General features: G+C 33.3%; 1 protein-coding gene across 5 annotated transcripts in view; it reads right to left on the bottom strand.

Annotated features, from left to right (window-relative positions):
- Window positions 1-3,975: 3,975 nt before the first annotated feature.
- LOC146536465 (nephrin-like) overlaps window positions 3,976-23,286 on the bottom strand; it is a 141,799-nt gene continuing 122,488 nt past the window's right edge. For 4 of the 5 annotated variants that reach the window (XM_085189824.1, XM_085189825.1, XM_085189823.1 and 1 more), the window contains 8 exons: window positions 20,755-20,916; window positions 18,940-19,074; window positions 11,663-11,836; window positions 9,619-9,765; window positions 6,701-6,806; window positions 5,893-6,032; window positions 5,309-5,388; window positions 3,976-4,475 (listed from right to left, as the gene is read on the bottom strand). In XM_085189824.1, coding sequence (XP_085045950.1) covers window positions 4,461-4,475; window positions 5,309-5,388; window positions 5,893-6,032; window positions 6,701-6,806; window positions 9,619-9,765; window positions 11,663-11,836; window positions 18,940-19,074; window positions 20,755-20,916 — 959 coding nt within the window. In that variant the 3' untranslated portion in view covers window positions 3,976-4,460. The remainder of the gene's footprint in view (window positions 4,476-5,308; window positions 5,389-5,892; window positions 6,033-6,700; window positions 6,807-9,618; window positions 9,766-11,662; window positions 11,837-18,939; window positions 19,075-20,754; window positions 20,917-23,286) is intronic. The other variant, XM_085189826.1, reaches the window with a different exon arrangement.

Raw genomic sequence — 23,286 nt, 5'->3', positions numbered from 1 at the left:
TATGGAAATAGTAATGTTTCATTTATCAATAAATATAAAGTTCAGGGTATAAGGTTTTATTCCGACTCGGGGAAATGAAATATTTTATATTTTAGGAAACGAGACACAGCGCGGCGTTAACTTCCACCAGTCAATATGAGATGTTCCGTAAAAATTGATGGGAAGTGGGAAACGTCCGTAGCGTAACGAAAGAGAAACGTGAAGCTGCTTTATTTTAAAAATTCATACAATTATCAAAACGACTAACTATTTCCCTCAATAATAAACTTCCATAATAAATATAGATATTACGTGAACTAGTTTACACAAAGCAGTTAAATTTAACTGGCATCGGTAACGCATTATCACGTATCGTTTAATAATAATTGTTGCTAGAGTTCCTTTGAAGCTGCGGTATTTGATTCTATTGTTAATATCACAAAAGATAATTACTTATTGGTTATATATTATTATTATTATATAGAATTTGTTTTTAGGTACGAATATGTCAGCTTGGATGGAAAATAGTGAATGGAGTGTCTTGGCACTGGGTCCTCTCTAGCTACCTGTTACCTTAATTACCCTCAACTGTATGTAACGAGGTAGGCAGATGTCATCGTCAACACAATCATCGTTGTCGTTGACGTTCTTTAGATTATACCTTTTAACTATAAATTCGGTCATATTCCACCTCAAAGTTAATATATAACAATAAATTAAGTCATTTTAGTAAAAAGATCAACGTTAACTACATTTCAGTTTGTGATCGTGGGAATTTATCTCAATCGCGAAGACAGCATCCATTTGTTTTCGTTTACCTTACTGTAGCCGTACTGTGTATATAAACGACAGTGTGTCGTATTTAACTGTAAATGGTCAATTTTTATAACAATAATGTTTATATTAACTTCTTCTTTTTTCATCTTCACGCTGTATCCCGCACTTAGCAGGGTAGGCAGAGGGAACCTAGTGTTAAGACACTACGTTACCATCAAAGCACTTCCGTTCTCCTGAGGCTACTTTTATTATTCATAATCGTTAATTTCAACGTTACATAAGCCTCGTTAGCTGTCTCCAAGTTCCTTTTGAGCTTAACCAGCCGGAAGCTGTGACGTGCGACGTTTTTATTTAAAATACTGTTTTTAAGGTAAATTTCAAGTTTCAAATATTTTTTCTATTTTTTACATCGATAGATGGTAAATTAAAACTGACGCGGCACAGTGCCTGTACGGACGATTGTGGGTTCGATTCTTACTGGGAAAATGAATTATTTGTATTTCCTCGTTCTTGTATACATTATATAATAGTATTATATAAAACACAGTGACATCTCAGGCAGATGTGTCTTAATTTTTTCCCTAAGGTCCTCCTGCTTTCTCTGTTGTGTACGGAATATTACGTAAAGCTGACGAAAACTCGTCTTACTCCTTCGCTCTCGTAATAAGATATAGCATAGCGTGGCGGTGTAATTCCGCAAATCAACACACAATGTCTCTAAAGTTCGGTGGTGCATGGTTAACGGAGAGTTTAAAACCTAGATTGCCTATATCTAACCTGCTATGCGTGAAAGAGCGTGATGCTGCATTATCTTAATTTAACGATCTTTTTAAATATCCAAGAAGATGAAAACTCAATTTAAACAGTACAATTTATTTATACCCACAGGTAGAGTAAATCAATTATGCAACACTCGCGATAAATTCTGTATTCCGAATGAACGCAATCATTCTACTTGGTATACCTACTGCAGTTACTGTACGCTGTACGCTGTACGCTGTACGCTGTACGTCGAGTTCGATGTTATTGTCACTTTATTTCTGTCACTTGTTGAAAAAAATACTGATTTTGTTTTATCATTTTGTGAATCTTCATTTTGTTTTTTTAATTAACCTTTTTTTTTGTTTTAAGATGTATTCCATAGAATAGGGTAAGTAAGGTAGGGTTAAGTCAGTCTCCAATTGATTTTGAGGTGGGTGGAGGAATTGAATACATTCCCTCGAATGGAAGAGAACCCACAAACGTCGCGTTTACAATGATGCGCTGTGCTTTGCCGTTGCACCACGTAGATATATACTAATAATAACCCCCAATGAATCTATAGGTACTTATTATAAGACTAAAAATTTTGTTAGGTTGAACGGGTTGGGAGGCTTACAGCTTAGTTATATAATTAGAGTCCTAATTACTGGAGACATATTTTCTGAATTCGAGCCAGTACTTAATTGCTCGAATTTATAAAATATTTTTGTTTTACATACCGCCATGAAGCATTTATTGAGAAAGGCTATATTTTGTCACATAAATCGTTTCGATATTATCTACTTGTTTGCTTTTTTTTAGTTTCATATTGTATCTTTTCTGGTGAGAAATTAGTATTTCCCAAGGTTTCACGTTAACCTGTATAATGAAAGGGGTGCTTTTGAAGGACGATAAAATTTTAGCAGAGCAGAATACTAAGTAAGTAAGTAAATATTCATTCCTTCGAGTGGTAATCGAACCCACTACCTGTCGAATTTACAGTCGTACGCTTATGCCCCTGCGCTACCACTGGACTTATTTCGAGCATGAAAAAATAAAGATTTTTATAGAAATTTCTTCAGATTTTCATTGTTATCATTAAAATAAATAATGTCTGTTTGTTCTATGTAAGTAGTCTAAGCTCAGCTTAAATCACAGCGCGCGTCTGAAATTTGGCAACCAGATAGTTTTATTGCTATTGCAGTTGGAACATGTTTGTATGTACGAGACGGATTTACTTAAATATTTTCTTTACATCTTCTCGCATTTCCTTTCTTTCCTTTTTTTTCTCTATAGTAGGGTGGGCAAAGAGAACTTATTGCTAATACATGTTCAGTGGTTAACGCCACTCTTTGATTATCAGAGAAGGGAAGTGAATATCAAATATTTACTTAAGTAAGAGTCTTGGAGATTATATTTAAAATTTCTTAAAATTTAAAAATAACGTAATAATCAAAACAAATGAATATCAATGAAAATAAACCTTTCAAGAAGTTTTCATGGTGTATTTAACAAATCAATCATTTACGTTTTGTATTCATATTAGGTAAGGTTGTGCTAAAATTATATCCACCATTTTGTTACGGCGGCCATTTTATATTACCTACAACATTTATTAATTATGTTATTTTATTGTAATCAGAACTGAAATCGTAAAGCTAATTCCATATCAATTATTTCCATTTTTGTACCCTGGTGATTGGGGTAGATTGACCTTGCAAGATTTCACATACACTAACACACTAACGTACTTAAATAAAAGCTAGTATAAAAGTAAAGGCTTTTTATTTACTCTGAAATTACTTATTTTGAGAAGAAATTTAATATTAAAATATTAATATATCATGTTAAAGGGCGATATATTGTCATAGAGTGCGGATAAATTTGACATTTAAGACTAAGTTAATGGAGCAGTAACTTGAAAGGTTATTTAAATATTCGTATATTATCTTTTTGTTTTATATGAAAGTAGTTTTCGTAGCAGGTCGTCGTAGCACAGCGGCGAATGTGTCGACGCCGCGGTTGTGGACCTGATTCCCACTCGTGAACAAATAAAAATCAGTGATGATATATACTATTTAATATATACTTTTATATATACTAGTATATATAATATATACTCTTTTATTAATATAATAATTATGTTTTTCTTTCTAATCTTTAAGGATTTTTTTTATTTTCGCTATTTTTAAGTTTCACATATTTCCCATATAACAGGGTAGGCAGAGGGAACTTATAGTTAAAATACCCTGATCTACAAGCACCAAAAAATATTTCATATTTCATTCCCTCGAGAGAGAATCGAACCCAACAACTGTTGCATTAACAGTCGTATGCTTGTGGCCATGCGTAACCTAACCTCACGACGGCCTCCGATTAGGGCTTCTAATCTTCAACTCTGTCTTTGGATTCTGGTTTAGATTTTAAGCCTACCTCCTTCAGTTTTAATTTTTATATGGTTGGGAACAATGAAACGACTTTATAAATTATTTAAGAATCAACGTTTATTTAAAGATATTATAATTATAGAATTTACAATTAAAATTATAATTTATAATATATTAATTATCCTTAATAATATTAAATATTATATTAAAGTATGGAAGAAAGGCATCAATGTTTTTTTCTAATTTCTTTTCTTCAATCATAAAAATTCATAAATAATACAAAATATAAAATATAAATGTACAACTTAGGCCTCTCTTAACTTGTAATTGAGACGACAGAGCGACAAAATAAATCTTCTGAGTGGGAATCGAACCCAGAACCGAAAGATTGACCTGTCACTAAAATTTTCAAAAAAAATCCTCACACAAAATGCAAAAAAAATCATCGATACTCTCCTCCCAGTTTACAATTTATTTATAATGATATGGAAGAATTCGTCTACGTTAATCAGCTGGTGTTGGCAACACGATGTGTCGATGGTCTATTTACACGGCGTACAACCTCGCGTCCGTATGTTATCTTTGAGGCAACTGAAACAAGATTATTGTTAAAATTCTTAATAATAAAACAGCTTCATGCTGCACATAGCAGAGTAGGCACAGAGAAGCTAGTGTCAAAACACTCTGTTTCCCACTTTCCTCCTAATCCATAATTTAGGTACGTCACCCAACAAGTGGCGGACCTAGGTACAGTGCTTTGTCTATCCTTAAAATATATTAAACGGAGAGAAAGTAGTGATAACTGAGATTTTTGGAAAATATTGTTTCTCAAACAATTTTTATAAAAGACAAACATATATAAATTTAAAAAAATAACTAAGAACTATCGTGTTTATTAATACACAGTATATAAATTATATATTTGTTATAGTAATGACTAAATAGACAATGTTCCCGTTCCCCAAAAAATAATTCATTTCTCTGAGTGAGGATCGAATCCACAACCGTCGCGCTTACAGTCACACGCTTGTACCCCTGCGCCACGAAGGCCTCGAACTAGTCTTATAATATATATATAATTTAGCAAACTACCCTCCTGGCAACCATCACGCAACACGCACAAGCTGGTAGCAATTAGATACGCTTGTTAAATATACCTCAGTGGGTAGTTGAACTGAACTCAATCATACTGGAAGTACTTAGTATGGGTAGAATTGCTTATTTTGTGTGGATTGATAGTTTCTTTGGGTTCGATGTAGGTTAGTGGGGATTCGGTGTTTGGGTGCAAGTTGTGGAAAGCGGTTCTCGTTGCGCCACCCAATACGGAAAATATATAAAATAAAAAAAAATAAAAATTATAGCTGCGATACGAATAAGTTTCTATGGTAAACAGCGTATATGAAGTTAATTTAAAATATGAATACCATATCATCTTCAGAAGTTTCCTTAATAGTGTACGTCTTGTTGTCGCTGGACTCTAGAACCACGCGTGGCGGCTCGCTTTCTATCCAAAAAAAAAGAAAAATTATAAAAATTGCTTTTAATTTTTTTAATAATAAAAATAATATTACTTGAGACGGCACGTATTGTGCGGAGGTTCCTCTCTCTGGAGCCCTAGCCACCGATGGCTTGGACCCTTGTCCCGCCCTCGGAAGAGTGGTTTTTTTTTATATTTTTAAATGTATCTTTTTTATAATAATTTATATTTAAAAATGTAAAATTGATTAACTAATTTAATAAAAGTATGTCTGTTAAAATAATATACTAAATTTAAATTTATTTTTAGAAAAGTATAAAATCAATATTTATAAAGATTTTTTTGCAAATTAATTAATACTATTGTAGATACGTTCCATCATCAATTTCAAATTATTCTTTATTAAAATAGACTTTCGCGTTTTAGAATAGATAATTCATCTCATCTTCAATAGTTGTATTTGTGTATGTTGATTGTAAGTTTCCAAACCTAACTTACAAGACTTACCTAACTTACCAGCTTCGGACTTACCAGCTTTAGGATTCAATATATCCGGCTTAGTCTCCGGCTTGTCCGGTGCAGGATAGGCTATGAGGTACCGCCTCCCATTAGCGTCTACTTGCACTACACTCTGCGATGGACGTTTGCTCGTCGTTGTTGTTTCATTACGTCTAGATAAAATATATAAATACGCTTATATAAATAGATATGAATGCACATAAATAGGTATAAATACTTGTTATATTAGACATATGAACTGAGGAACTAAAATGACGTTCAAAAGGCGTTTACGCCATCGGTTTCCCCATCCACTATTTAAGAATCAAATGTCTTTGTAAATTGCCAATATAATGTCTAAAGTTCTCGTTTTTTTTTAAATGGCGTAACTGCACGCTGTTTGTTATAAGGTCTATCAAGATAGAATCAAACTCACAACAATCATATTTATTAAAACGCGTAGCAACTGTACTATAATAGTGTTCATTAACATGTTAAATTATCCAAACAAACTATAGTTTCTCCATTATTTAAAATTTTATTTATATTTTAAAGTTTCATTTTCTCAGATAATATTCAAAGATTATCAGATATTTTTCTTTCGCAAAAGTTTTAGAATTTCAAATACTTCGACAATGAGTAAACAATTTGTGTAGAGCCCAAACTTAAATTAGAAATCCTTAACAAAAATAGGCAGATTTTAAGATATAGATAAAGCAAAAAACAAATAGTTCATTTTTTTATTCGGACGTTGTTGTGGCTAAAATAAAAATCGTTTGTTGGCGGAACTTAACGCCGTCTTTTGCCTTAAAATTTAATTCGTTATATTAGAAACACTTACTTCTTCAATACTAGGACTATGATTGCCGCAGCAGCTGTGAGCACCGCGGCCAACCCGGCGATGCCTGCCGCTGCTGGAAATTTTGATATGGCTCGTGCTGTATCTTCTATGGACATAAGTATTGTTTTGTAGACAGGGAGAACTTAGACACTCGTTTGGACATATTAGCTACTAACAGATAAACAAAATAATAGCTTCACGCTGCATTTCAGTAGGTAGAGGGATCCCCGTGTTAAGACATTCCCTACTTTACGCCAAATTTTCTTGCCATTGCGTGTTGAGTAGCGAATCTCAAATTCCACAATTTTTCTTTCTTACCAGAGCAAGGAAATGAAAATAATTCATTATCTCAAGTAGCAATCGAACCCGCAACCGTCACGTTTACATCAGACGATGTACTTACTGCTGCGCCATAATACTCATTTACTTCACATATTTACTCAAAGAAATAAAAACAAACTCAAATTTCGAACTCACTACCCATCAAAAATTCTCCAAAACACGACCACTAAGCCACAACGCACTAATCTAACAATATAGGATAATATTCTGTTTGCAATTCCCGTGAGAATATCTTCATCTTACATATCCTATGCTAGCTTATTGCTTCTACTACGTAATATAGATAGTTAGATATTGCTAGTTGTATTATAACTTTGCCCCCGTCTTTCATTGATTTAGGATTTTCTTTTCAGTTTCAGGCTTTATCCGTGTCAATTAGTTTAACGTCTAAATTCATGGGTGTTTGCGGAATTCAACGCCGCGCTTTGTGTATGACCGTTCAATGTGGTCGAACTTTGAACTTCGAAAACAACTGTGAACCGTCGTTTAATTGGTACTTAAACAGTATTTTTTAGTTTGACGCTGTATTCCGCGTATAGAAGGATAGACAGAAAGAACACAGTGTTAAAATACTCCGTTTCCCACTCACACATTAGATGAATTTAATAAATATCAATAAATATTAGCTATAAAGCAAAATACAAAATTAAAGAAATGGAGAAAGCAGTATGTAAGCACTATGTTCTATTTAAATAATTTTTAAATGCGTCGTTATGTTTCGCCTCTTGAAACGCAAACACTCGAAAATGGGGCAGTGGGAGTGGGATATAGGGTGAAGCTAAAAAAAAACACCACGAAAAAAATAAGGAAGAAAAATATTGAAAAAACCGTATAAAAAAGCATTGCGGTTATACGTAAAGCTGAGTTAATTATTTAATCCATTTTCTGATGCCTTTATACATCTACTTCTCTGATAATTAATATTTTTCAAGAAAATTAATTAATATTGGTCGTTAATTATATATTATCACAGAAAGATTATATGTTAAATGGCGAAACTTAACGCCGTGTTACGTTATAGTAGAACTAAAGAATTAAAGTTATTTAACAATTAATATTTCTTAAAATATGGATCGAGCACACAACCATTTCGTGTAATATCTGTGATATTGCCCTACTCTGCCAATTTAATTTTTATTATTACTTTATTTAATTTTTTTAGCTTCACGGTGTATCCCGCATATTGCAGGGTAGGCAGAGGAAACCTAGTGTTCAGACGCGTTCCTCACGCACCGTCTAATTTTTAAGAAATTGCACGTTTTGATAGCGGATTTTAATGCGTTTTGTTTTGTTATCGGTACGAGCAACTGAAAATAATTTATTCCCCCCAGTGGGAATTGAATCCACAACCTTCATATAGCTCCGTGACTTTAACCAAGAATCAAACGGAAACAATCTTAGTAAATGATAACGCCATTTATAATATTACAAGATATAAAGGATTTATCATATATTCTATTTCACAGTACACGCTGTAGAGTGCGCCTTTGGTGTTCTGGGAATACAATTAATACTACATGATGTTCTACTACATATTACTTGAAATGGCATATTATAGTTGTAAGATTTTTGATATTATGTATGAATGAAGGTATGTATGTACTTATAAATTATACATTTTGGAAAATTCTGACTTGTTTTAAAAGTCGTATGTATATTCCTTTGTCGTAAAGAACGATTAAAAGGACTTAGAGTGACAAAACACTATTTTCCCACTGTTATCATAAATATTAAATAATCGATTTCCTCGAGTGGGAATCGAAGCCACAATCTGTCGCGTTTATAGTCACACGCTTATGCCTTTAAGAAAATACTTCAATCAAGCAAATCAACTTCCAACCATGAAACATTTAAAAGAGAGCATCCATCACAGCACAAAGAAAAGCCCACATGAGGTCGTTAGCGAGGTTAGAAAATTGCATGAGAAATTGGTAAAAAGTTTGCTCCAACTACTTTTTGATTAGGACTAGTTTGGAATTTCGAATGAAATTAGTCCCAGTTGATTGCGATGCGCTGTTTAATTAAAAATCTAGAGATTTTACAGTGAAATTGGAAGATATTGATGATTTTAAGGGGAAAATTTAAATATATTTTTATATCTTTTTCACTATTATTCCACTTTTAGGAAAGATCTTTCATTTGGAAAACTTCCTGTGTTTGATAGAACTTAAAACATTTTGACGGACGCTTGGAAGTTTTTCAAGAAGCGTGGGTTCAAATTCTTCTAAAATAACATTTTAAGATCTTTTTTAGTGATTCCAGTTATTATTTTAGGATATACTGGCACAGTACTGTTGTGGTTGTTAGTTCGGTTCAAATCCCACTACGTTCTAATTTTTTTCTAAAAAGTAAAAATAATAATTGTTTTTTTTTCTAGCTGTATTCTGCACATAGTATGGTAGGCAGAGGGAACCTGGGAACCTAGAGTTAACACACTTTTGTTCCCCACTTTGGAGAGTGTGTGAGTCACGAAACTTAACGCCTCAGAATCGAATCAGACCGAGAAAACAAAAAAATAGTAAGCAATATCTTAATAGTTTGACCTTAAAAAGTACTAAAAAAATCAAATATCTTACCAATATGTTTAGCAGCGTCTCTATAAACTAGGTCTTGTATAACTACAGGATCTGAAACCCCCTTGCTGTTCCTGGCGGTGACAGTTAGAAGTTCGTCCGACAAGTCTTCGAGTTCAGACCAGCTTGTGTTGAGCCATACTACTAAATCTGGTGGCGAATGCATTAGTTTATTACACTTTTTTATATTTTAAGCTACTTCATTTTTTAACTACCAAAGTACTTTTTCTACTAAAACTACTTTTTCTTTAACTACCAAATGTAGTGGGTTCGATTTCCAGTCGGGAAAATTATTAGTATATTTAATTATTTCTAGATCCTCGCTCTGGTTGACATAGCGTTTGAGTTCAACACTCTACGCGCAATGTCTCGAAAATTGAACGGAAATGGAAAACAGATTCAACATGAGGCCATGGGCCACTGTAAGCGCGACCGTTGCGGGTTCAATTCCCGCTTGGAGGAATTATTTATTATTTATTAATATTTTCATTTACTGGCTCTGGTTACAAGGCAATGCACGGCGTTCATTTTCACCACTCAACACACAATGCCTCATCTGACGGAATGTGGGGACCGGAGTCTCTTAAAACTAACTTCCTTCTGGCTACCCTGCTATACGAGAGATACAGCATTAAGCTGAAAAAAGATGCAGTACGCAGAGAATTTAAGCGAAACCTAACGCCGCATTTTGACGAACCTTGTTAGAATTGAATTCCACATTGTTCAACTATGCTATCATTACATATTGATTGAAACTACAACGGCCATAGATAAAATCAATGAGCCCGCGAGGTTACTTCATCGATCTAACATAATGCTCACTTAAACCTAATTTCTCTAGTTATGAACTGAATTTGCAACCTTTTAATGGAATTATATGAATAAATAAAAATTATCAGCTTAACGCTGCACGCTGCACACAGCCGGGTAGGCAGAAGGAGCCTAGTGTTAAGACACTCAGTTGTCCGTTTTCACACAGAAATGAAAATATTAATATACAGGAATGGAAAAGAAAAAGTGGAAAAGAAAAGAAAAGTGGAATTGTCAGCACCACTTTAAATGAAACCACAGTTTTAACTACTCTATAAAAGCCTAATATAATTCGGAAAAAAAATAATTCCCAAAAATGAAAAAGTTATTTTTTCAAACAAAATAAATAATAAAATTATCGTTTTAAAATAAAACGCCATTTATAAGTATAACATAGGCACGCACACACTTACCTGTCAAATCGGAAACGTCGCATACGTATGTGTGCGTGACACAAAATACATATTTAATACGTATGGATAAATATCGTGAAATGAAAAAAAAATCCTACGTCCAAACCGTTGAGGTACCTTGATTAATTTCTAAGGTGTAGGTTTGAAATATATTACCCTATATGCAGTTGCAATAAAAGAAGCGCTGCCTCTTCCATCCTGTATAACTCCGAGTGGGCATCGAACCCACAACCGTCGCGTTAGTCTCTCAAAAAAAAATTGCCAGTGCCGAAAGTGAGAACGGAGTGTCTTAACATTATGTTCCGTGTAGCTGATTCAGCGTTAGGTTCCGGCACTCAACAAGCGATGTTTACAAATTGCTCAAAAAGCGGAGAAGGGACTTAACCATACAAAAATCTATTAACTAAATATTTACCTATAAAAATAAAATAAACAAATTTGTATAAGATTCAAAACGTTTAGATAAAGGTGTTCCAATTTAAATATAATTTTATATATAGATTTTTTAAACCAAGATATGCAAATCGACTCGCTATCTTTTCTAGTTTTCAAATGAAAAGAGCAACTTTTATGTAATTTAAGTAAATTGGAATGAGAAAATATGAATATTACTCCAAAGTGTCTCAGTTTGTAAATATTGTAGTTTTCACGACGGTTCTGGGTTCTATTTCCATTGTGTAAAATATTTATAAATAAATTCGATTAGGTGCTCTTATAAATCAGGTTAAGAGAAGGAACCTAATGTTAAGACACACCCTTTCTCGGCTTTAGCCTCCATTTTAGAGAAGTTTCGAAGATTTTGAGCACATAAAAATAAATCCTACCTGTTTTGCTGGCAGTACTATTGGCGATCAATCTGCTTGTATCACCCACGACTTCCAAAAGGAAGTGCTGGGCTAATCCACCGTCGTAGCCCGCGATGCACTTTATTGTAAGAAATGCTTCATTCTTCTTGATCATTCTTTTTGCTGTGCAGTTTCTTGGGGGAGACGGGCGAGCTAAATAGGGATAAAATAAAATATATATAAAATATAGCGTTTTCCCCTACAAAATAAAGTACGGGGTTGAAATCTACAACAAAATATGGTAATATGGGTACAAAATGATGAATTTATAACTCATTTTCCCCATAAATGTTTCGGCAGTCTTAACTTTAAACGTACTTAACAGATTTGATGAAATTTTCTTTTGGGTTCCTTACGAAGGAGGAAAGTTTACTGTATTTTGATGTCCAATATTTGCAACGAGGTAATAATTGTCAATGAATATTGCAGAAGGTTGTGGGTTCAATGAAAATGAACTGAAATGAAATGTGGCATGTAGGTTCCTGTAGGGTCATTCATTGTAGGGTCCCCTACACTCCGTAGGGGAACATTATGAAAGAATTTCTTGAAATGTTTACGAGAGCTGGTAAAAAAATCCATTTCACTTCTTAAAATCCACGCAAAAAAGTTTTTGGTGACGCCTAATTCAAAAGAAACATAATCCCTTAATAGAAATTGGTATTTTAAAAACGTAATCATCCAATTTTATTATATATTCCGATATAAAAAATATAATATATGTATAGAGAAAACTTTTATTTGTACCCATCCTTTACAGAATCCAAACGAACCCTTTTTACGAATATTAGGCTAAAAGTTCCAATATCATAAGTTTCATATTAAATATAACTTTTAAGCTAGTCCAATATTAGATCTTTCAGAATCCCTGAATGTTTTATATGAAAAATTTTACAAGGATTTTTTTTATTTATCTTTGGATTGGATAATATTAAATTGAGAAATTATTCCTGAAAGCTTCTGTAGCATCTCACACGACGGTTGTTTATTGACATTATTTTAATTTCTTGGCTCTGGTAATAAGACAAAACACAGCGTTGAGTTTCGCTACTCGATACCACGCTACGCCTCGAAATTGTGCGGAAATTGAGGAACCCTGCTATATTCGTGAAGCTAAAAAAATCTCTACACTCTCTTCTCTCGTTTTAAAAAAAACATTAAAATATAATTATTTACCCTAAACAGACTTTGCAAACTAAACCCACCGGTTATTTAAGTTAGTGGCGGCTCCCACACCGAGGTACAGTTAATGTATTTAAATACTAACGTAATTATAACTACGTGAGTAACAGTATTGGTCTCGTGAGATGAACGTGTCTCACAACGTACGGATGCTGCGGGTATTTTATTTTATATATAAATGTATATAATCATAAGATAATACTGTTGACATTATATAGAGGGCCAGTTCTAGCTAAGAGGCACAAGCGTGTTACTGTAAACGAGACCGATTATGGGTTCGATTTCCATTCGAGGAAAATATTTAATATTTTTATTTCCTCCTCCTCATTTCCGAAAATTTCTGAATGGAAGTGTCTTATTAGGAACGGAGTGTGTTAACCCTAGATTCCCAAATTCCCTCTGTCTGCCCTGTTATACTTAGAATACAGCGTAAGGCGTACTAAATGATGGAACTTAACGCTGCACTGACCTTTTAATTTTGACCTGACTGACCATTAAGGAAAAAAAACAGATATCTCAATAAATGAAGTGCCCTATTATAATAAAGAAACATATATAAAAATTACTAGCATATATGTATGGACATACAAAAAATAAAAATCCATATAGTCGTAAGTAAGCTCAATTTCAACGAAAACAGTTAAAAATAACCAACTACCCTCAAAAAAACATAACTAAATTAAGAAACACATTGAAAACACTGTCGGGAGAGGTAAAAATATTCATTTTATAGTGCGTTTTGAACGAGGCTGTGTTACGAATTTTATTAGTTTTATTTTTTAACAGGCAGCGAGGTCTGCTTTAACCATTTCGGTTCTTTTAAATGAAATTTTTCAATCGTTTTCATCCAAATTGTGTCACGACCTATAAAAGGGTAGTTGTAAATAAAATATTACATTTTGTTAATATTTTTTTGTGAATGTGATGTTTGTGGGTTCGATTCCTACTGGGGGAATGAATTATTTCCATTTCTTCGCTTTGTTAAAAGGACAAAAAAAAAACTCAAAAATATATAATAAGTTAACTCTCTACATACTCTTCTATATGAGGAGTATCTGTAGTTGTTGGCCTCATTTTTAGATTTATTACGTTATATAAGGAAAAATATATTTCCAAATCCAATCAATCCATAAATTTATGTATAAAGAAAATGTAATACCCACGAAATAATCGAAATACTCGTTCGCATCAAAGTGGCAAGTTTTCTAGTTATCCACTCCTTATTGGAAATGCGAACGAACGAACCAACTTTGGCTATATTTTAAAATATAAGACTGTGACGATAGTCGTAAAATTTCTACTTTATTGGAAAATTATTTAGAATTAATGATTTATATTTATCAATATTGTTTTTGCAAAACTAAGAGTCGTTTAGATTGGTTATCGTGACGCAGTGGCAGAATCTGATAGTAAACACGACGGTAGTGTGTTAGTTAGTGTGTTCATTCTCATTTGGGGCAATAAAATATTTCCATTCGTCGCTCTGGTAACAAGGCAAAGCGCGGCATAATGTCATGAAAATTTTTGGAACAAAATAGAAATAAGAACCTTATCTGACTTCAACCTGGTCATCATTTTCGATAACGTCTTATAAATCGATGAACGCCGGACGCACGCACAGAGAAGCATAACTCACTGTCACGTTCCAAAAAAATAATTGAATTAACGAGTGTAAATAAATATTAAATGAAAGGAAAAAATTTAATTTTTAATTAAACCTCTTTTTTATTGTAAAAAATAATAAAAATGCAGTGACAATAATTCAAATCAATTCGCGTATATAAAGAAATATCGATGAAAAATGATCGTCGATGTAAATCGACTTTAGAAACAACCAATTACTACCGAACATATTTAATTAAAACAATAATTACTTCGATTTCGAATAGGAAATGAACCCATAATCATCGGCAATCAACAAAATCAAAGTTGACAAGAAATATCATATACATACAGACTTATAATAAGTTACATATATGTATGTATATTGTTTCCGTGAAAGATGAAAGTGCTCGGGACCGTCACAATGTAATTTCCTGTCGATAACTTCTTCCTTATTACTCTCCTAAAGGCTGTCCTATTCTTTTTATTTAGGTTCACTTTGTATCCCGCATATAGCAGTATAGACAGAGGGAACTTAGAGTTAGGACACTCGTTTCGCAACGCCCAATGGTCGAAATATTTCAAGCGCATAAAATAGCGGAGTTGAACGCTGCGCTTTAAGATTGAGTAAGTGAAAATAGTTTTAATTCACAGCTACAGTAATACGTCGGTCTCTAAAATATTTACTTTTATAGATTTAACTATAAATATTTCTTTATAAAGTATCTATGTTTTTCTCAAAGCTATTCCAATCCCAATTAGCGTAGTGTACTTTACATTTACTATTTATCTTCAATGTCCACTCGGCTAATGTTTTAATTAATTTGTATTTCCTAACTCTGGTATCAAAAAAAGCGTGACATTAAATTCCGTCACTCAGAAGGCAATATTTCGGCAAATTAAGCAGCACTGGGAATCAAATTGCTTGCGAACTAGGTTCAGGTTCAATAGGTTCCCTCTACTTACCTTGCTATACGTGAAAACGCGTGAACCCAAAAAATATATAAAAATAAACATACGCGACTAAGTCGGATTAAGAGATTGAATTTAAAATATTAATTAAAAAGATACCCTTCTACGGCTTAGGCCTCGAAAACATTATTTTTGCCAAAATAAGTAAAAATGAAAACCCACGAACACACTTATACATATAAATTGGCAAATAAGTTTCCTCGATCCCAACTTCCTATTGCCGTTCGATCGCAAACTTAGAACATATTTTAAATCCTATTTAAAGACGGCTGCGGACCGAGAGACTTATAAAATAAAATTTTCTGCACTGAGTTACTTCTATTTACAAGTTTCGATGTAAAAACGACGATTGTGGATTCGATTCCCACTCGGGAAAAGTAATATCCTCGTTTATGTAATATGATAAAATGCGGCGATAGTATTCGCCAAGCAATACACAATGTCTCGAAAAAATTTTATATGCTGGATATAACAAAAAGCTTTAAAGTTTTAATGTATTTTTTAACTAATGACAGAAAATTTAGTTTATCTCTATTCTTTATTACTATTCCCCAGGTCTGTTAGACAAAGCTTGGCAAAAAGTAAGCAATATCTCAAATTACTGCGGAACGTGAATTGTGGAGAGTTTAGCACTAAGTTTTCTCTGCCTACCCTGCTATCCCATACAAAGAGGCAAAATTAATTGAAAAATTTTATCTACAGTACTCTTTCTATAAAACAATATTCTCAACATAGACTTCGGTTATCGAGGAATTTCTTGATTAAATTAAGTTTAAAATTATTAATTTCCACGCTTCGGCTTTGAGTTCCCGAGATATATTCTGATTAGAACCAGTTAAATAAGTTTGTCATATAATTAAGCATGACTAAACTCATATTCATAATTTACCTTATGCCTGATTTAATACAATGATTGCCGGTTCAAATTCCACTTGAAAGATGATATTTATAAGAAACTTCACGTTTCGCCTAATTCTTGAGTCATTGAGAGGTGGACTCATCGGTGGGCTTTACCCTAGCGAAGAAATAAAAAAAATCGTTGTCTTTCTATTTGTAATTAATCTACAGGCATCTAAATAGACCTCTATACTCATATATTTTAAATTATAACTTAATCCTCATAAAACTTTTTTAATAATGATCAAAAAGAGAGGAACCATTTTCGGTATTTTATAAGCCGATAAGTTTTAAAAGATTCATTCTAAAAAATTTGGTTGGAAATGTAATTTCATCGTGGTTCAATGAATGTGACTAAGCACGAAATGTTTAAAGTTCTGTCTTAGTGACATGAAGGAACTAAAAAGGTTTAGTGCAGCTTCACGCTATATCCCTTACTAGCGGACGCGCGTAGCTTCGCTTGCCTATTTAAGGGTGAATTCTAATAACCCATGAAAAATTTCAAATTTTATAAAAATCGGTGGCGATTTAAAGATTTTTCCATACAAACTTTCAACCCCTTATTTGCACCTTTAGGGGGTGAATTCTAGAAAACCATGAAACACGTATTCAATTAAATACTTTTAAAAATCTAAACTTCAAATTTTATAAAAATCGGTGCCGATTAAATTTTTTTTCCATACAAATTTTGAACCCCTATTTCACCCCTTTAGGGTTAAATTTTTTCAAAATCCCTTCTTAGTGGATGTCCAGATTACGAAAGTAAACATCTGTCCAAATTCCACGTTTCTAACATCAGTGGTTACGACTGTGCGTGCGTCTTACCTCAGTCAGTGAGGACAAGTCCTTTTATATATATAGATTAACTAGGGTAAGCATGGAGAACCTAAGTGTCGAGACACTCCGTCCTCCGTTATCCACCCGAATTAGAGAAATCTAATTCGGATGGAAAACTTTATAAGACAAATCGCGGCGCTAAAGTATGTTAATCGACACAATGACTCTGACGAGAGAAAAATGTAAAAAGTACTTCTATTTACTGTAAAAAAGGCTTATTTTGTCAGTTACTTTACACCAATAAAGCCATGTCGTTAAAGAGTTTAACAGTTGAAATTTTACGATTTCGCAAGTTAAAGCTCTCTCTCACTTTTGTTTTTACGCCGATGATCGTAAAAATCGATTAATTTCCATTTACTTATTGGAGTACGTACTTTGTTATAATTTCTTTGTAAAATATTTCTATTAGTCAGCTGTTGTTGATAATGTTGCCAGTGTATGTAAATTCTTTTTCCTTCTTTCTGTAGTTTCATTTTATATTCCGCATAGATCAGGGTAGATAGAGGGAATCTAATGATATAAAAAGGCATGCCCCACAAACCGCCCAAATTTCGAGACATTAGCGCTGTGCTGTCTTGTTATCAAAAGGAGGAAAAATTAAATAATTAAATCGCCCGAGTGGATTTTATAGCTAAATATGTTTATAAGATGTGTAACTCATGAATTAAAACGACATCTCAAGATTTAAGTGCTATTTATACATACAGGCCTTAATATGTTACGCAGTGACCAAACACTGCCAATATCAAACTAAAAAAAATAACATGGAAGAATCTCTTATAACCGCACATTTAGTTCTATCTTCATGTTCAAACCAAAAACGTTAAAGAAACTGTGATTTTTTGGGCAAAGGAAAAATAATGGTAGGGTAGGCCCAATTGCGATCTATAAAATTCGGCGGTAGTTTATGTGAGTTCGTCCCTACGGGGTTTTTAGCGGATCCACATTTACCGGTACTTTATGATCGGTAATGGACAAAAACTTAGCGTTTTCGGCCGAATTACCGGCCGGACTCGCTTTAGGGTGGCTTATGAAATATTTTCATATATATTATATGTAGGTAGTAGGTTCGGTACGTAAGATAATCGGGATGTGTTTTTACCTTTCTTGGGACTACATTTTTTTCGATAATTTGGTGGAAAGTGGGCAACGGAAGTGTCTTAAAGAGAACGAATACTACGTTCCCAGGTTGTCTCTGCGTAGACAGAGCTTGCCATGCGGGCTACAGTGTAAAGTTAATAATAAAATATTTATAAAAAATGGATAGGATAAAGAGAAAAGAATGTGGGAACACTCATATCACAGAACATATTTTAAATGTGGTTTTTCCTGTTATTTATATAAGAACACGAAAGAATTACGCCATATAAAAGTTCCTTAAGTTATTCTACCATGACGTCAAATACGGCTTTGTGTTTAATTTTATAACTCAGCTAAAAATAAAATTAGTTAAGTACAAGTCGAACTCGCCCACCGACGCTTCCATAACAGGATTATAGATCAACCGGAAGTACAATTTATACACGTTGACAAACTTAAGTTTGCGACTGATTAAATGCTCGTATTTTTTATTACGTTTCTTGTCTTTTGATACCTCCACGCAATCTACAAATATATATATATCTATAAGGACCGTTTTTACCCTAGAAACATATTTTACTAGTCTAAATTATATATATTCTTTTCTTGCAAAATCTTAAAAACCAAATAAAAAATAGACTTTTAAAACTAAGTCTCAATAAATCAATAAAAGGCCATTCCATACATACCAGCGGGAACTATCTGGAAGACACAAGGCTTCTTCTGCCTCCCGACCGCATTGTTCGCGCGACATAGAAGTGCGCCGTAGTCTCTTTCACTGGCGGCTCGATAGCGGAGTTCACTTGCCGTGCCTCCGGTGGAAACTAGGAGGAAATATGCTATTATATAGTGGAAATATATATTTTTTCCTTTTGCTTCCCGTTGTAACCCGCATTTAGTAGGGTAGCTCTATAGCTACCCTACTAAATGCGGGTTCTCTATAGAACTTAAGGTAATTTTTGAGACATTGTGTGTTTTGTGGCGGAATTCTACGTCATACTTTGTTTTGTTGCTAGAGCAAGGAAAATAAAATTAATAATTTCTTCTCATTGTAATGAACAGATTCACATTCCAGCTTAAATCCTCCTAGAAATCCGTCAATCCGACAAATTTCCGCTACACAAAGATTAGTCCTAGGAATGGTCATTTGATATAAGAGAATGTTAATTATTAAGTAGTTTAATATTTTCCATAAGTTATTATTCACTACGGCAAAGAGAGTATTTAGATACGTATAAAAACTTGAACTTAGCGGGACTCGACCCCGCACATTTTGGGAGCTGTCCAAACTATGATATGAATGAATTGAGTCTTACAATTCAATTTCTTTGTAATTTAAAGTTATTTTATCCTTTTTAGTTAGTACTTAAATAACACTTCTCTTATACCTGTCATACTTTTTTTTAGCTTCACGCAGTATCCCGCATATAACACGGTAGGCATAGGGAGTCTAGAGTTTAGATATTCCATTTCCTACGCACTAACTGTCGAGATGGTTTTCGTAATACAGTGAAATAAAAATATAATTCATTTTCCAGAGTACGAATGGAATGAAAATATAAGAAAATGAATATCATATATTTGTTTAAAAATGTAAATGAATTTTTGGAGATTTCAGTTCAAATTGTATCGTACTCAGCTTTATTACCACTTCAATATTTAACATAATTTATCATGACACCAGTTCAGGCAGAGGCGAGCCAGCCAAACGCATAAGCGTGCGACTAGAGCTGGGCAGGTTGCGAGTTCGATTCCTCCTCGAGGAGATGAAATTTTTAGCATTTCCATTTCGTTGTTGTGTCGAGTGTGGTGGCGAGAATTGGGGAAGGCCTATGTCCAACAGTGGACAAAAGATGGCTGATGATGATGATGATGATGATGTTGTGTCGAAGCAAAAGCACGGCGTTGAGTTCGGGTAAATTGGGAAAGTCAGGCGATACGTGGAGTACTGAGTGTCTTATTTAGTGGAAAGTGAAGTGTGAACATGCATTTTTTTATAAATTTCACCGTCTGAAAAGATCGTTAGATAAAATTGTAATTGCTAAATAATTTGAAAGCCACTTTCCAAAACTTAAACTGAAAATGTAACGCGCTCGCTAACTTTTGTTATTTTTAAAGCAAGAACAACTAACGGCCCACATAATATTATGCTCCACTGTAATAGCGTTTGTGAAGTATGTTAAAAAACATTAGAACTACCAGGTATTTCATACAATAACTTAGAGGTAGTGAATAATGCCTATGTTTATGTTACTTATTTAATTCAAAGGGTTCAAATCCCTCTACGTTTAATTATATACATTTGTTTATTTACGTTTTCTATTTTCTTTCTCTATTGTGGTATAACAAATGTCAAAAATATGTTAAAATTATTTTTTTCTCCATGATGTGGTTGTTTGTGGGTTCGATTCCAACTCAGAAGAATGAATTATTGTTATTTCTTCGCTCCAGTATTATTATGGTGACTGATAGATATCTTTATCAAAAATTTAAACCTAACTTACCATATCTAGCGGGTGAAACTTGAAAGCTCTCGCCACTATTATTGAACTGCCAGTAGAAAGCAAGTTCAGCGGGATCTGCATTGACCGTGCATCGAACCCGCAACTGTTCGTCCAAGCGGGCACCGATCACGAGGGGAGTCAGCTGAGCGCATATTGGTGCGACTGTTGAGAAAAATGGTATTAGAGGCAAATAACTGTTTTTAGCAGTTTAATATGAAAATTAGTATGGAATAATAGAATAGAAGATAATGTATTAGTTTTCACTCAAATCTAAGATGCGAGCGAGTTGCTCAAAAAATCTTTTATGAAAATTCCTCATAATTCGGTCCAAAATTAAAAAAAATGCCCATTTTTGAGTAAAGCTTATATATATAATAGGTATAAGTTATTTTTACACAGAAATATTTCTTTCTTTCTCTCTAAATGACATGACTTGTCGCAATGGAACAGTGTCTAGTTGTAAAACCAACGGTTGTGGATGCGGTTCCCTGCGGTTCCTCATGGCAATGAATGGTTTTTATTGTCATGCATTATCAAAAAATAAGGAGACAAATGGGTAACTAAGTTTCCTCTGTCCACTTTTTTAAATGTGAAACTTAGTGCGAAGCTAATAAAAAACTATTATTAAATTTTAAGGAAGATATTATTAAAATATTTATTAATTCGAAATGTCGTATCGAATTTCTAACAATGAACAGACAAGTTTTATTTAATTTTAACGTCTATTGTGACTTTTATTTGAACTTTGACTGAAACCTTTTATTTTTTTGTATGAGAATATACATTGACAGGTTTGAATATTTTTTTAAAGTATTACTTTTCAGCTCTGATATGAATTTTTATTAAATTTTTCATTGAAATTCTAAGCTTATTTTGTTTACAATTTTTGTAATTTTGTATGAATATATATTTTTAAAAACGTAGCAATTTGTAATTGTTCTTTCTACCTTGGTAGGACGTAAGGCTTACCAACATATACATAAATAATATAGCGGGATAGGCAAAGCGAACCTAGTAAGACACTCCCTTCATATTAAAACACTTCCATTCTTTACTTTCTGCCAAATTCTGAAATCTCATGAGCGGCGGAACTGAACGCCGCCCTTTGCCTCATTACCAGAGCAAAGAAAATCAAAATATTAAATATTTATATCCTCGTGTGGGAATCAAACCCATAACCAGCGCCACGACTGACCTCACTGACAGGCCTAGTTTTTATATTTTGATATAAGAAAAAATTAAAAGAACTTAGTTAACTTTTAGGTAAACCTGAAGCCAAATCCTAGTTAATCTAAAGAGTATTTACATGAGCGGCTCGCTCTGCCCACTCAATTTTACAATGTAAATTTTCGCATATCACACCCGGGGTGCCAATTACGTTATACACTCGTATGCGAGTATCTACGCGTGCGATATTCTTGCCTCTATGCCAGTAATCGATAAGCTTTGAGCTCGATTTAGCCTAAATTTTACCATTTAGATGGTAATTTTGGTATTATTAATAGTAAGTTATCGTTTTTGTTGATGGATAATTATTGAAATGGTTTATTTTTGACATTTTTTTGATTGAAATTTATATGGTAGGAGAATTTAGAGTTAATTAAGACATTCCACTCTCTACGCACCACCCAACTTTCGAGACGTTGCAATTTTTTAATGTGTGTAATTCAACGCCGCAAAGCCACATGGATACAATTTCATATATTGGAACGAAGTTCCTTACGGCAGGCTTGGAAGGGATAGGAATTTCGCTGCGTGACCGAACTGAAAAAATGTGATAGTAAAACCGTAAGAAAAATGCGTGGAATAAAACCGTTAAATGAGACGTGCGCAGGCGCGACAGTCTCATACACAGACGAGTAGTGTATAATACCTTTCTCTTTTTCCCTCTTTCTTTTTTAGTTGATAATTTGAATTAAGATGTTTTTTTTATTTTAAGTAATTTATTATTTCCTAAAATACTGAATTTCCTAAATACTTTCTTGTACTTAAATAAAAACTAATCAGCAAAATTTAAGAGAAAAATCAAGAAAACCTACATATAATTGAGCACGACTTTTTTTGCAATTTGTGTCGATTCTACATTAGCCGAAGGAACTTCGTTTCTACATTTAACTACACTCAAGGAAATATTTAAAGGAACAAAAAAAATAATTTAGTATAACATAATTTATTATTTCATACTGGCCAGAATAGTCAGAATTTCACTTTCAACTTTAATTCTCAATTTTTAAAATGCTTCTATTGTGCAAAAAAAAATGTGTTTCCCCAAATTATCCCCCTTTTTTTACGTTCCTCTAATTCCTGAGTGTATTATTTTACCTGCTGCGACACCCGCGTGAACGAATGGAAATTTTAAATGACTGAAATAACTGTGAGGGCAGACTGAGTGGTTTATATTAGAACAATTAACGTGATATAATATAACCTTCCTTTATAAATGGACTATCTATTACAAAAATATTTTTTCAATTTGAACGAGTAGTTTCTGAAATTAGCATGTTAATCCAAACTCAAAAAACTCACAAAAAA

Source organism: Heliconius melpomene, chromosome 9 (genome assembly GCF_056956725.1).
Source record: "Heliconius melpomene rosina isolate 202511_hmr_F chromosome 9, ASM5695672v1, whole genome shotgun sequence".
Lineage (NCBI taxonomy): Eukaryota > Metazoa > Arthropoda > Insecta > Lepidoptera > Nymphalidae > Heliconius > Heliconius melpomene.
Note: the sequence above shows the minus strand (reverse complement) of the source record. Positions and strands in the feature narration are given on the sequence as shown.